We start from the raw sequence: 12860 nt of genomic DNA on the forward strand, positions 1-12860 counted from the left end.
GCTGTTTTTTGTTAAATTGTTACTGTAACTGTCCATTTTTTACTACCCATTTTTAACTGTCTTTTTCATTTAGAATCGCTAAACTCGCTCTTCACCGGGCACCACTGTTCACTTGTTATAGTATACCTTCAAAATAATTCACGGATCTTGAATTCATAATGCAGACAATGTTTATCTTATGGATTCATTTCACCCAATATTCCCTTTATCTAACTTTATTAACAAAAAAATTTTTTCCTTTTGACGCAATCTTAGTATACCTACAAGTTTCCCCAGGTACTTTCCTATTTGATTCTATGGAACATTGCATTGCATGCGATTGTTCATGTCACAACATCACCCCAGCCTGATAAATGCATGCCTTCTCACGGCGCAGGCGCACTAATAGACCGAGATTAGCGGTCAGGAGAAATTACAGGCCGGATGGCCAGACGTGTGCAGTAGTGCCCACAACGCTGGATAGCCAGATATGCGCAGTATAGCCACCATGGCGCTACCCTTTCGGTCCCTTGGTGCGCCTGCGCTGAGGGATGCACGCCGTCCTGCGACGCAGGCGCACGGGGGGGGGGGGGGGGGTGAAACTAGCGGCCGGGAGTCCTTACAGGCCAGATGGCCTGACATGCGCAGTAGTGCCGGTTGCACAGGACGGCCCGTCATGCACAGTAACATCACTGACGCGGCCAGGGGCAGGGCACAACAGGTACACGTGACTGCTATGACGCGGCCAGGGGGATCCCCGCCCGATTATAAAAACCAGGAAGTACTTGTTAGGGCCTAGCGTCCTCCACACAGCGGTACATACAGCACGCCGTAGGGGCCACAAGGAACAGGTAATTTCCCACCTCTTTTGCACACGGCACAATTGCAGTATCCGAGGGGCTTATACTAAGTTTCATCTCTATTTTTCCACTACAGCGCCATACAAGAGCGACTTCAGTCGCCATACCAAAGCGCATTTCTCCTTTAATCCTTGATACACAGCGTCCAGGTAATACAAGGGATGACTAATATGTTTGGGCATGTCACATGGACCACCATGTATAAAAGTACCATAGCATATAACTTGATAATATATCTGTATACCATAATATTTTCTCTCCTCACAGAAGGACCAGCATATACTATACCACTTTTATCATAAGCACCACTGTATTTTACCGGACACAATCTACACCCAATAACCGGAAGCACTAATATCCTCAAATGTGGTTTTCTCCTCATAGGAACCATGAATATAATAACTGGCTAATTTTCCTTAACACCACTCCATATAGAGGTCTCAGGAAAGGATTATTTTCTCTCACCGATCACGTGCACCTAGGATCAGAGCTCAGAAATCCTATTGGAACCACATGCTTAATTGTAACAACTTTGACGTACTAAAAAATTGCTTTTTTCTCTATGTATTTCAATTTTCGTATGCATCATATGATTTTGTAATATTCTCTCGTAATCATGACTTAGACCAATTTCTATTTTATGTATGTTCTCTAGAGAATTTCTGATGAAGATCCAATGTTGGATCGAAAACGTTTAAACTTATAATCTGGATGCCAATAAAGCAAAGATTCACTTTATCCGTCAATTGAGTGCCAAGTTTTTTTCGTATTGTTATATGGGCTGGAGACCCTACTTGTGCACCTTCTACGAACCTTTTAGATGAGTGCCTTGCTGTTTCTACTATCCAAATCCTATTCAGCATCTTTGGAAAGAGCTGAAACATGCCGTCTGAAAAAGGCAACCTTCACACAAGAGACAACTGGAGCAGTTTGCTCTTGAGGAGTGGACCAAAATACCTGTCAAGAGGTGCAGAAGTCTCACTGACCATTACAGGAATCGTTTGATTGCAGTGAATGCCTGAAAAGGTTGTGCAACAAAATATTAAGTTAAGGGTACCATCATTTCTGCCCAGGCCTATTTCATGAGTTGTTTTTTTTTTAAATTCTGTGGAAGCATGGCTGAAAAGAAATGTCTGACTTTCTTTTGTTCATTATCATAGATTTTTGATTATTACTTTTGTCAGATTCAAGTTATTTCTGTGACCATTGTGGGTTTCTCTATCATTAAACGAGGGATTGTGTTTATTCCGGAAAAAAAAAAAAAAAAAAAAAGGAGGGGTATACCCATAGCGTGAAGTTACAGCACAAATCTGCATGGCTTACTGCGACTGCTCCTCAAACATCTTGTTTTCACCAAGATGGATTTGAGTTGTTTCAGAGGAAATTGTAAGTTCAAAAAGTAGGAAAATAATGAGTGGCCTCAAAAGGGGAGAAATGCAGGATTTCTGAGACAAGAGGTTTTACATAGTTTTATATTCACATGCACTATTGATTTACATAACTCATATTCCAAAAGGTAACAAAGACCAGACGTAGTGTGATCTCACCAATCCAAGGGGTCGTTCTTCATCCTTAGGTTGTCCCTTGGGAAGTAACCTGGTGGGTAACGGAGATTATGGTACTGATCCCACAGAACCCTCTTACTACGTGGTGGCGTGGGAATGATCTTCACCTTGATTGGGAGTTTAATTGTAGAAAACTGTTCTGCTCCATTCTTCTGCTTCAAAGACATAAAAGGGTAGGAGGAAAAAAAAAGATTAAAAGCACTGTCCCAGCAACTAGATAAGAAAAGCCAACCTGGTCACTCATTACCAGCTTGGCCACTGTGGTTTGCCCAGGGACAGGAAGGGGCGTTATCCCCACTGCATCGGCCTCCAGAATGTGATCAGGCGATGGAGTCATCATAAAACCACCATTGACTCTGCAGCGGTAGGAGGAATGGCGACATCACCCCCTCACTGCAGGGGTGGGGGACAACCCTCGGTGACCCTTTATCTGGCCCCTGGGCAGATTCCCGAACTCTGCAGTGCTCGCGCCGGTAGCTGGATTCTGACGTCCGCCAGCCCAGGGTATAAATATCCAAATGGCCCTTGGCAGAAGAAAGGTTCCCCACCCCGGCCTTACTGTCTCCGCTGGACTCCAGACACTAGCATAGGAGAGATTCTTGGTGACTTCATTGGGGGGGGGGGGGGAGGAAGGACACAGGCAACCATGGGGGTACAGCAAAAGAGGTAGCACTGAGCTGTCTGATCTAGTAGTATGGGCGTCACCAATAGGCTATACACCAGACCCTGTGCATTACCTGTGTGTGACCAGAGCCCTATACAAGACGCTATTGTGCAATCACCCTTTCCATGAATTGGTAGGTTGTGAGTGGTTGCCACCATCTTTACTACATGGGTGTGCTGCATCCTGAGAGCGCATTAGTTCGGAGACCTGGGCAGGTGAGCACTGCTGACCCTTTATGCTGTGTTAAGGCTTTAATACGACCTTTGAAAAGCCATAGAGTCCGCATTAAAAGTGGATTTTGAGCAAATTAGGAGTGATATTTCAGCAACGTTGCTAAACACTTGTGATTATTTCACCATTTAGACCTCTGCCATGACAATACAATTTGGATTTTAACCCCTTAGTGACAGAGCCAATTTTTACAATACTGATCACTGTCACTTTATGAGGTTATAGCTCTAGAACTCTTCAACGGATCCCGCTGATTCTGAGGCTGTTTTTTTCTCGTGACATTGTACTTCATGTTAGTGGTGAAATTTCTTCGATACGACTTGTGTTTATGAAGAAAAAAAAAAAAAAATAAAATGGAAATTTGGCAAAAATTTTGCAAACGGCAAACTTAATTTTTGTAACCTTAAATCTGAGGGTCGTATCGCACAAAATAGTAATAAATAACATTTCCCACATGTCACCTTTACATCAGCACAGTTTTGTAAACTTTTTTTTGTTAGGATGTTTTAACACTTAGAAGTTGACCAGAGATTTCTCATTTTTTACAAAACCATTTTTTTTTTTTTTAATTTTTTGGGACCACCTCACATTTGGAGTGACTTATGGTGGGACTATGACAGAAAATAACCAAAACTGACAATTTTTAAAACTGCACCCCTCAAGGTGCTTAACACCACATTCAAGAGGTTCTTTAACCCTTCAGACGCTTCACATGAATTCATGGAATATAGAAAAAAGAAAAAAAAAAAAAATAAGTAAAGAAGTCAGACCACAATTTCAATCTGATACATGCTATGTAGAAAAGGTTATTACTGTCTTTAGTAATCCCCCCCCCCCCCCCCCCCCCCCCAAGAGACCAGATCAGTACTGGATTAGAGAGCTATATGCATATATACTATGCCAGAGCAGTATACAAATGGTGCATGTCAGGAAGGGGTAAATGTTTCATACTTAGAAGTAAAGGTGAAGTTATAACATGTACAAAGAAGCATTGTTTCTGTGCTGCCACTAGAGGGCGCTCTGAGGCCAATTGCCTGTACACTGGGAGCTCCTGCACCCCCCTGTAGTGACGGAGCGACTGCAGATACGTGTGGTGCAGACAGTGGCAAACAGTGCTGGGAAAAGATTTTATAGTTACTGCCCTTTTGCATCTCAGGCCAGGTGGCATGGACATTATTTTGGAGGGAGGCGACCACTACCTGTGAAGCAGATGTGGCGCTGTATCAGGCCTAGTGGCATAAGAGGGAATTCCACTACAACACAGTAAGGTCGCGTGTATCCAACGAACGTCACCAGTGATCCTGTACGCACCTCACTTTCGTCTGGAGAGGCAACTGTGATCATCACGTGACCTTGGGCAATGCCTTCCCAAGAAACGGCCTTCTTGGCTACAGAGATGGAGATGGCCAGATACCCAGACCACGGCCACAGCACAGACGAGTAGGAGAAGGCAACGTCAATGTTGTCACCATTGTGCGGGAGATACGGCTGCCAGTCAGGCTGCAAAAATAAGGAAAAATTTGAGTCTGAAACACGCTCATTTTGAATAGAAATGAAATCTTAACCCCTTCCCAAACAGGCAACTGTGTTTTTTGGATGTCAGTATCTGGCCTCACTGATTTCTGGGGGAAGCTTTAGTCATCAATACACCGATAAAGTGGGCTCTGTCACTGCTGTGGAACACTGAACTAATGAGTAAAATCTGTCTTCACCGACTACAGAATCACCAGTTGGAGTTTTTAAGGTTCTTGAAGGGGAGAAAGACTGAAAGTTCTTCTGAAACCATAGTTAGTTCTCCATACAACTTTATAGGCACCAACTGCCATCTCAGTAATGATGGCTCAGTCAAAGAGAGAAGACATCTTAGATAATCTGCGCTTTCACATGTACCATTAAACAATAACTAGTTTTTTGTTTAACATGCAGTCATTTCTGCTGCTGGAGCTGTGCAAGGACATTTGTCATGCGACTGATGCCGCCACTGACCGGCTACTAAGTAGAAGTTGTCCAGTAATGCATATCCCCTTCAATGTTGGATCACCTCGGCAGTGTCAGCCAAGACTTACCTTGTCCACGACCCTTCCAGTGACTCCCATCCCGTTGAGAATGGTTATGTTCACAATGGTTGGCATCCCACCATAGTAAATGGGTTGAGAACAGTAGGGCCACATGTAGGGACATTCTGTGAGGTCCACATAGCTGGGACTCAAACTGGAGACAAAGTAGAAGGCAGCTTTATTTCCATCTGTACACATACGGGGCCATTACAGATGAGTCTACACCTCAGGAAGGAGACGTACCTGGCCTGCGGCTTGTAACTGTTAAGGATCTGGTAGGCCCGAAGTAGATCTAGTTTACCATGTCCTTGCTCAAACATATTGACCCCTGGGAGTCTGCGGGCTGAAGCGATGAGCGCCTGCTTCATGCTGGCTGGATTTACCATCTCCCTCCTCTGCACAGTACTAGAGAAAAGACACCATTATCAGCAAAGCCATCCACCCTCTGGCTTCCCCAACATGTGTCAGAGCCCTACATTCGTGGGCAGTAAATAATGGACCACACATGGTCGTATGTTAAGATCAGCAAGAATGAATCTAGTATTTAGTTTGGTAGCCAGAGAGAAAGGGGAAAAAAGGCACCGTGGATTAAAGGGGTGTGTGGTGTGGTGTGTCCAAGTGCTGGGACCCACACTGAAGAGCAGAGTGAGGAAATGGTCATCCAGGTTACAAAATGGAGCACAGGTCTGCTAGAAAATAAAGAGCAGCCCCATAGGAAGTGAATGGAGCGGTGATCGAGCATGCATGCTGCGGCTTCGTCCTAGCAGAGGAGTCAGGCGATTCGGATGCAGGAATTCGTGCAATGCATGGAGCAGACTTTCTCCCCTCTGAGCTACACAACGTTTTCTCCATAATGAAGGCAAGATATAGGCCTTCAAAGGAAAATGTCATGTAGTGCAGTTTTATCAGCAGAACTAAATGCTTTATATTAAAGTTACCTAACAAGCAAAGTCACTGCTCCGGCCACCACAGGGGATGCGACGCTTGTGCCAGACAAGGAGCGACAGCCACCCTTCATGCCCGACCCTCTCACCCCAGAGCCATAGGTGACAATGTCAGGCTTCATCCTGCCATAACCTCCAGGCAGCTCCTATGACGTACAATGAAAATACAACATTACTCTAACACTGATCAATGTTGCGACTCCATCACCTGAATTGTGGCAGAAAACAGTCTGAAAGGACGTTAAATAAATGTCTGTGCAACAAGTAATCAAAGACGGTGCAAGTCTTTACACCAAGTGCCACCATCTGAAGAGGATAGAATGGTGACAGACCGCTCTGGCTTCAGGGCTGAATTCCTGCAATATTCATACGGCTTACAGACCATCATCAAGAGGAGCAGATTGCATTACCCATGTGGTCATCCCTCTGGAAGAAAATCTAGCTATGTTGTCCTCAAAGTCAATGCCACCAACTCCTATCACATCCATTTGGTCTGCTGGATTGTTCAGGGTCCTAAACAAGGGAGGAAACAAGACAGTCAATTTACCACAAAGACGTCTGGTTACGTCCATGGTCCACGATTTGCATGCAAGCTAATGGATTCTCCCCCTAATAAATGGGACGATCACTATAAGGGCTCGCCCGCATGACGGGATAAATCGCACAAATTACAGATTTTTCTTTTTATTGGATCACACCGACCAATGACAATCATTGCAGCAGTGCACATGACAATTTTAGAATGTGAAACGCTGTGCCTTCATTGCTGCCAGACTATTCCGTGTGACAGGACTTTAATATTACCATTCTTCCCCAGCAAGACAGTGAAAAAAGGAGATTTTTGTGTACTCACCGTAAAATCTCTCAGCCTTTAATTGGGGGACACAGAACTTTGGGTGTTATGCTGCTGTCCACTAGGAGGCGACACTATGCATAATCTGAAAAAGATTAACTTTGGCTCCTCCTCTGCAGTATACACCCCTAGACGGCGTCAGCCTTCTCCAGTTTTGTGCCAAAGCATAAGGAGGAACGTAACCAAATAACATAACCATGCCTGTAAGAAGGCTACTATGTACGAGCTCAAGAACAATATGAGAACTCAACAGGAAACAACGGCCCGTAAGGGCAACAGGGTGGGAGCTGTGTCCCCCAATTAAAGGCTAAGAGAAAGAGATTTTACGGTGAGTACACAAAAATCTCCTTTACTCTGTCGCCTAATTGGGGGACACAGAACCTTGGGACGTCCCAAAGCAGTCCCTGGGTGGGAAGCAGTGGACGAATATTGTGCTGACAGTCCCCTAGACTTGGGGTACTGCCGCCTGCAGAACCAGTCTACCCAGGCTCGCATCCGCTGAGGACTGGGTATGAACACTGTAGTGTTTCGTAAACGTGTGTAGGCTAGTCCAAGTGGCCGCCTTGCACACTTGTTGTGCCGAAGCCTGATGCCGAATGGCCCAGGAGGCCCCTACTGCCCGTGTAGAGTGTGCCGTGATACCGGCCGGAAGAGGGGAACTGTTAAGTCGGTAGGCCTCATGTATGGTGGACTTGATCCACCTGGCAAGGGTAGCCTTGGAAGCAGGCAACCCCTTGCGACTACCTTCCGTAAGAATGAAGAGGGAATCGGATTTCCGGAAAGGTGCAGTCCTGGACACGTAAATCCGCAATGCCCTGACTAGGTCAAGCGTATGCAGAGCCTTCTCCACTCTATGGACCGGAACCGGGCAAAGGGAAGGCAGTGAAATCTCTTTGTTAAGGTGAAAGTTGGACACAACCTTCGGAAGGAAGGATGGTACCGTGCGGAGAACCACCTTGTCCTGGTGAAAGGCTAGGAAAGGTCGTCTGCAGGAAAGTGCTGACAATTCCGACACTCTGCGTAACGAGGTGATAGCCACTAGAAAAACCACTTTCTGAGACAGAATGGAGAGTGGAACTTCTCTAAGAGGTTCGAAGGGTGGAGCTTGCAATGCTGTCAGGACCAGATTGAGGTCCCACGTATCCATCGGACGTTTGTAGGGAGGAACCAATCGGGAAACTCCCTGGATGAAAGTCCTTACTTGCGGTTTAATAGCAATGCGCTTTTGAAAAAGGACTGAAAGCGCCGACACCTGACTCTTAAGCGAACTTAAGGATAGCTTGGCATCTAGGCCCGATTGAAGAAAACCTAATACCTTCGGGAGGTAATAAGGGAGTGGGACTTGTCCATGAGATTCGCACCAAGAAAAGAAGGCTCTCCAGGTACGATAATAGAGCTTGGCGGAGGCAGGCTTCCTTGCCCTGATCATAGTTGCAATGACTGCCGGTGAAAAATCTGCCTGGGTTAGAATCCAGGTTTCAAGGGCCATGCCGTCAAATTGAGGGCCCCTGAATTCTGGTGGAAGAACGGACCTTGAGACAGAAGGTCGTGGCGGTCGGGTAGACGCCAGGGGGCGTCTGCCGTAAGTTGGACGATGTCGGCGTACCAAGTACGTCTGGGCCAGTCTGGCGCGATGAGGATGGTCGAAACTCCCTCTTGCTTGACCTTCCTCACGACCCTGGCTATTAGGGGGAGGGGTGGAAAAATGTACAGGAGTCGGAACTGGGACCAGTCCTGGACCAGGGCATCCGCTCCGAGCGACCGCGGGTCGTGTGTCCTGGCCATGAAATTGGGAACCTTGGCATTGAGATGGGATGCCATTAGGTCCACATCCGGGGTTCCCCATCGTTGACAGATCTGGTAAAAAATCTCGGGATGGAGAGACCACTCCCCCGAGTCCATTCCTTGCCTGCTGAGGAAGTCGGCTTCCCAGTTTTCTACACCCGGAATGTGTACCGCAGAAAGTACCGACCTTGTGTCTTCCGCCCAGCGGAGGATATGAGCCACTTCTCTCATCGCCTGGGCGCTGCGGGTCCCGCCTTGGTGATTCACGTATGCCACAGCCGTGGCATTGTCCGACTGTATCCGTATGTGCGAGGCTGCAAGCAAGTGATGAAAGGCTCTCAGTGCCAAGAGAATGGCCCTGATTTCCAGAACATTGATGGGCAATGTCACTTCCCTCGGTGACCACTTGCCCTGTGCCCTGTGATGTAGGTGTACCGCCCCCCAGCCTGTCAGGCTTGCATCGGTAGTCAGGATCTTCCATTGTCCTGAGAGGAATGGCTTCCCTCGTGTAAGCGAGGTTGGTTTGAGCCACCAATGCAGGGACCTCCTGGTTGATGACGTCAACCTGAACTCCCTGTCGAGGGAGAAGGGGTTCCTGTCCCAAGATCTGAGTATGGCTAGCTGAAGGACCCTGAGGTGAAACTGGGCAAATGGCACTGCCTCTATTGCTGCTGCCATCCTTCCGAGGATTCTCATGGCAAACCGGAGAGATCGAGGAGGACTGCGAAGGAGTGTGCGAACTCCCAGACGGATGGCCAGTGTCTTGTCCTTGGGAAGGAGCACAAGGCCCCTGGTGGTGTCGAATACCATTCCCAGGAATGTTAGAGTCCGCGTTGGGATGGTCGACGATTTCTGTAGGTTGACTAGCCATCCCAGGCGACTCAGAGTGTCTAGAGTGATTGAGACACTGACCTCGCAGTCTTTGAAAGTGGGAGACTTGACGAGGAGGTCGTCCAGGTACGGGACGACTAGGATGCCTCTTGAGTGCAGGACGTCCATGGTGGCCGCCATGACTTTGGTGAACGTTCTTGGAGCCGTGGGCGAGTCCGAACGGAAGGGCGATAAACTGGTAGTGGTTTTGGTTGACCGCAAACCTGAGAAACCTTTGGTGGGCGGGAGCAATTGGTATGTGGAGATACGCATCCTGTATGTCTATGGAGGCGAGGAATTCTCCCTGCTCCATGGATGCAATGATGGACCGGAGGGACTCCATGCGGAAATGACGGACCCGTACGTAATTGTTGAGCTGTTTTAGGTCCAGTATGGGTCGGACGCCGCCTCCTTTCTTGGGGACTACAAACAAATTTGAGTAGAATCCTCGGAATCTCTCGTTCGCGGGAACCGGCACCACAACTCCTGATTGAAGGAGAGAGGAAACCGCTTGGTGGAAGACACGAGCCTTTTCTGGTGGTGTTGGAGGAACAGAAAGGAAGAACCGGTTCGGTGGAACGGAAGTGAACTCTATCTTGTATCCGGAAGACACTATTTCCCTGACCCACCTGTCTTCTGTAATAGGCAGCCAGACTTGCTGAAAGAGTAAAAGTCGGCCGCCTACTGGTGGGGTGTCTTCCGGAGGTCTCGAGTCATGATGAAGTGAAGTTCTGAGGTTTTCCTCCCTTGGATTTCGCTTGGCCTGCTTTCGACTGCCAAGCCCTGTCCGGTCGCTGCTGCGTCCGTGGGTTGTCTCTGCGTGGAGAACGGTTGCGGTTTTGCACTGGGCGCGAAACGGACCAGCCCGAGGAATTCCGAAAGGATCGGAATCGCGTCTGGTTTCTTCGTTTAAACGTGCGTTTCGGTTTTAGTTGAGGGAGAGAGGTACTCTTACCCCCGGTGGCATTGGCTATCATGGTGTCCAACTTTTCGCCGAAAAGTCTACCAGTAGAATACGGAAGTCGCGTGAGGGACTTCTTTGAGGCCGCATCCGCTTTCCATTCTCGCAGCCAGAGGATGCGTCGGATCGTGATGGCGTTTGATGCTATTCCCGCTACACCTCTGGCGGAATCCAGGGCTGCATGAATCATGTAGTCTGCTACCACTGCCATCTGGACCGCTTGGTCCGAGAGTTCAGGATTTGAAGCCTGAAGACCCTCCTGTAGTCTTTTGGCCCAAGCTAGGATGGCCTTGGCTGCCCAAACTGAAGCAAACGCAGGGCCCAGAGAGGCGCCTGCCGCTTCGAAAATAGAACGAGCCATGCGTTCTACTTGCCGGTCTGCTGCGTCCCTGAGGGTTGAGCTATCCGGCAGAGAGAGTAAAGTCTGCGCTGCTAGCCTAGAAACCGGAGGGTCCACTTCAGGTGGATCTGCCCATTGTTTGGTGTCTTCCTGTGGGAAGGGGTACTTTGCTTCCAGATATTTGCGATTAGCGAATTTTTTGTCAGGCTGCGCAAACTGTTTGGTAAGTATTTTCTCAAACTCATCGTGATTAGGGAAGACCTTAGGTGGTTTTTGAACACTTTCGAAGCAAATCCTATGTTTTGGGACTTCCGGGGGCGACTCTGGAATTTTTAGCACCCGATGAATAGAAGAAATTATGTCCTCAACTAGCGCTGTATTGCTAGGGGGAGAAGGTACCACGGACCTGACCGTTTCATTATCTGAGTTGGAGTCACAGATGCCCTCCGAATCCTGTGCCTCACTAAGGTGATCCCTGGAGGGCGACCTGGGGTGGGGGTCTTCTGTGGTGGGGGATCCCTGTGGTAAATTGCACTGTCTGTCTGTGGCAGGGGACTGCCCAGGAGACCTGGAATGACGCTGTCTCTCCCTAGAGGGGGACGACCTTGTGCTATAGTGCGACTCAGGTGATCGAGACCTGTGAGTCCGCTTAAGTCTGTGAGAGTCGGAAGCAGCATGTTCCTGAGACAAGCTGTCCGTTTGCTGTGTACCGTCCATAGCCGGGGTCCGACTCTGCAGAGCTTGCAGCAATGTAGCAGTTAGGTTGTCTATGGACTGTGACAGACTGAGACATCTGAGTTGCCCATTCCGGCGTGGCCTGTGACACTGAAGCGTCAGTAGGGACTCCCTGGGGTTCTGACCCAGAGTTCTGGATGCAGTCCCGGCAGTGCGGATACGTGCTGCCACTAGGGAGCGTGGCTTTGCAGGCTGTGCAGAATGCATAGAAACATTCCTGCCTGGTTCTCTTCCTTGAGCCCGGCATAGTGCACAGAGGCTGGCTATAAGGGATCGTACAGGGGTGGCTACGCAGAGGGAACCCACAGAAAGCCTTATAGGAAGTATAGATTCACAGCTGAGTAATGAGAACCCAGCTGTGAGCTTACCCCACCGGTGTGCCCCTAGGTCCAGCGCCGACAGATCCAAGTTCTGTGCCCCCCAGAGACCGCTGTGATGCTTCTCTCCTGGATCTCATCCAGAAAAAATGGCCACCAGGGCTCTGAGGAGAGGGAGGAGGGGGCAGAGAGCTGAAAAGGGCGCGCTGGGCTGTGTAAAAACGCGCCCTTTCTGCCTCAATCCGCCCCTTCTATGACACTCCAGTGTGTCATTTTGGTCATCCGGGGGGCGGGGAAAAGGCGGCGGCTTCAGCTAGGCCGAAGCCGCGGTCTAAATTTGAAGCCTGATGCCCAGGAGGGCTCCAGAGCGGCGCGGTAGTCCGGGGGGGGGGGGGGGGGGGGCGGATTTGTACCAGACCCCTCCAGAACGGTCGACTGGATAGCGGTGGGGGTAGCGGTTTTTGTATGGGGGGCCCCTGAAGGGCTATGGAGCCGCTGCTGCTGCAGAGACAGGGACGCAGCAAAAGCCCTGTTTCTGCTGTGCCATCCAGTCCGCACCTCCCCCGGCCCCTACAGGATCCCTCAGCCGGCCTGGGGTCCCTGGAAGCTGCGGAATGCTGCCTGATCTCCGACCCTACCTGAGGCGTCTCAACCTAATACCCCCTGCGGGGGATTAGGGAGGGTGCGTCTGTCACCGTC

General features: G+C 48.9%; 1 protein-coding gene across 6 annotated transcripts in view; it reads right to left on the reverse strand.

Annotated features, from left to right (window-relative positions):
• The window catches only part of MBTPS1 (membrane bound transcription factor peptidase, site 1), a 63230-nt gene that overhangs the window by 30411 nt on the left and 19959 nt on the right, over positions 1-12860 (reverse strand). For 5 of the 6 annotated variants that reach the window (XM_073576211.1, XM_073576209.1, XM_073576212.1 and 2 more), the window contains 6 exons: positions 6711-6813; positions 6295-6446; positions 5600-5761; positions 5366-5510; positions 4611-4799; positions 2387-2559 (listed from right to left, as the gene is read on the reverse strand). In XM_073576211.1, coding sequence (XP_073432312.1) covers positions 2387-2559; positions 4611-4799; positions 5366-5510; positions 5600-5761; positions 6295-6446; positions 6711-6813 — 924 coding nt within the window. The remainder of the gene's footprint in view (positions 1-2386; positions 2560-4610; positions 4800-5365; positions 5511-5599; positions 5762-6294; positions 6447-6710; positions 6814-12860) is intronic. The other variant, XM_073576213.1, reaches the window with a different exon arrangement.

Source organism: Dendrobates tinctorius, unplaced genomic scaffold (assembly GCF_039654945.1).
Source record: "Dendrobates tinctorius isolate UK_male_01 unplaced genomic scaffold, ASM3965494v1 ptg000047l, whole genome shotgun sequence".
Taxonomy (NCBI): Eukaryota; Metazoa; Chordata; class Amphibia; order Anura; family Dendrobatidae; genus Dendrobates; species Dendrobates tinctorius.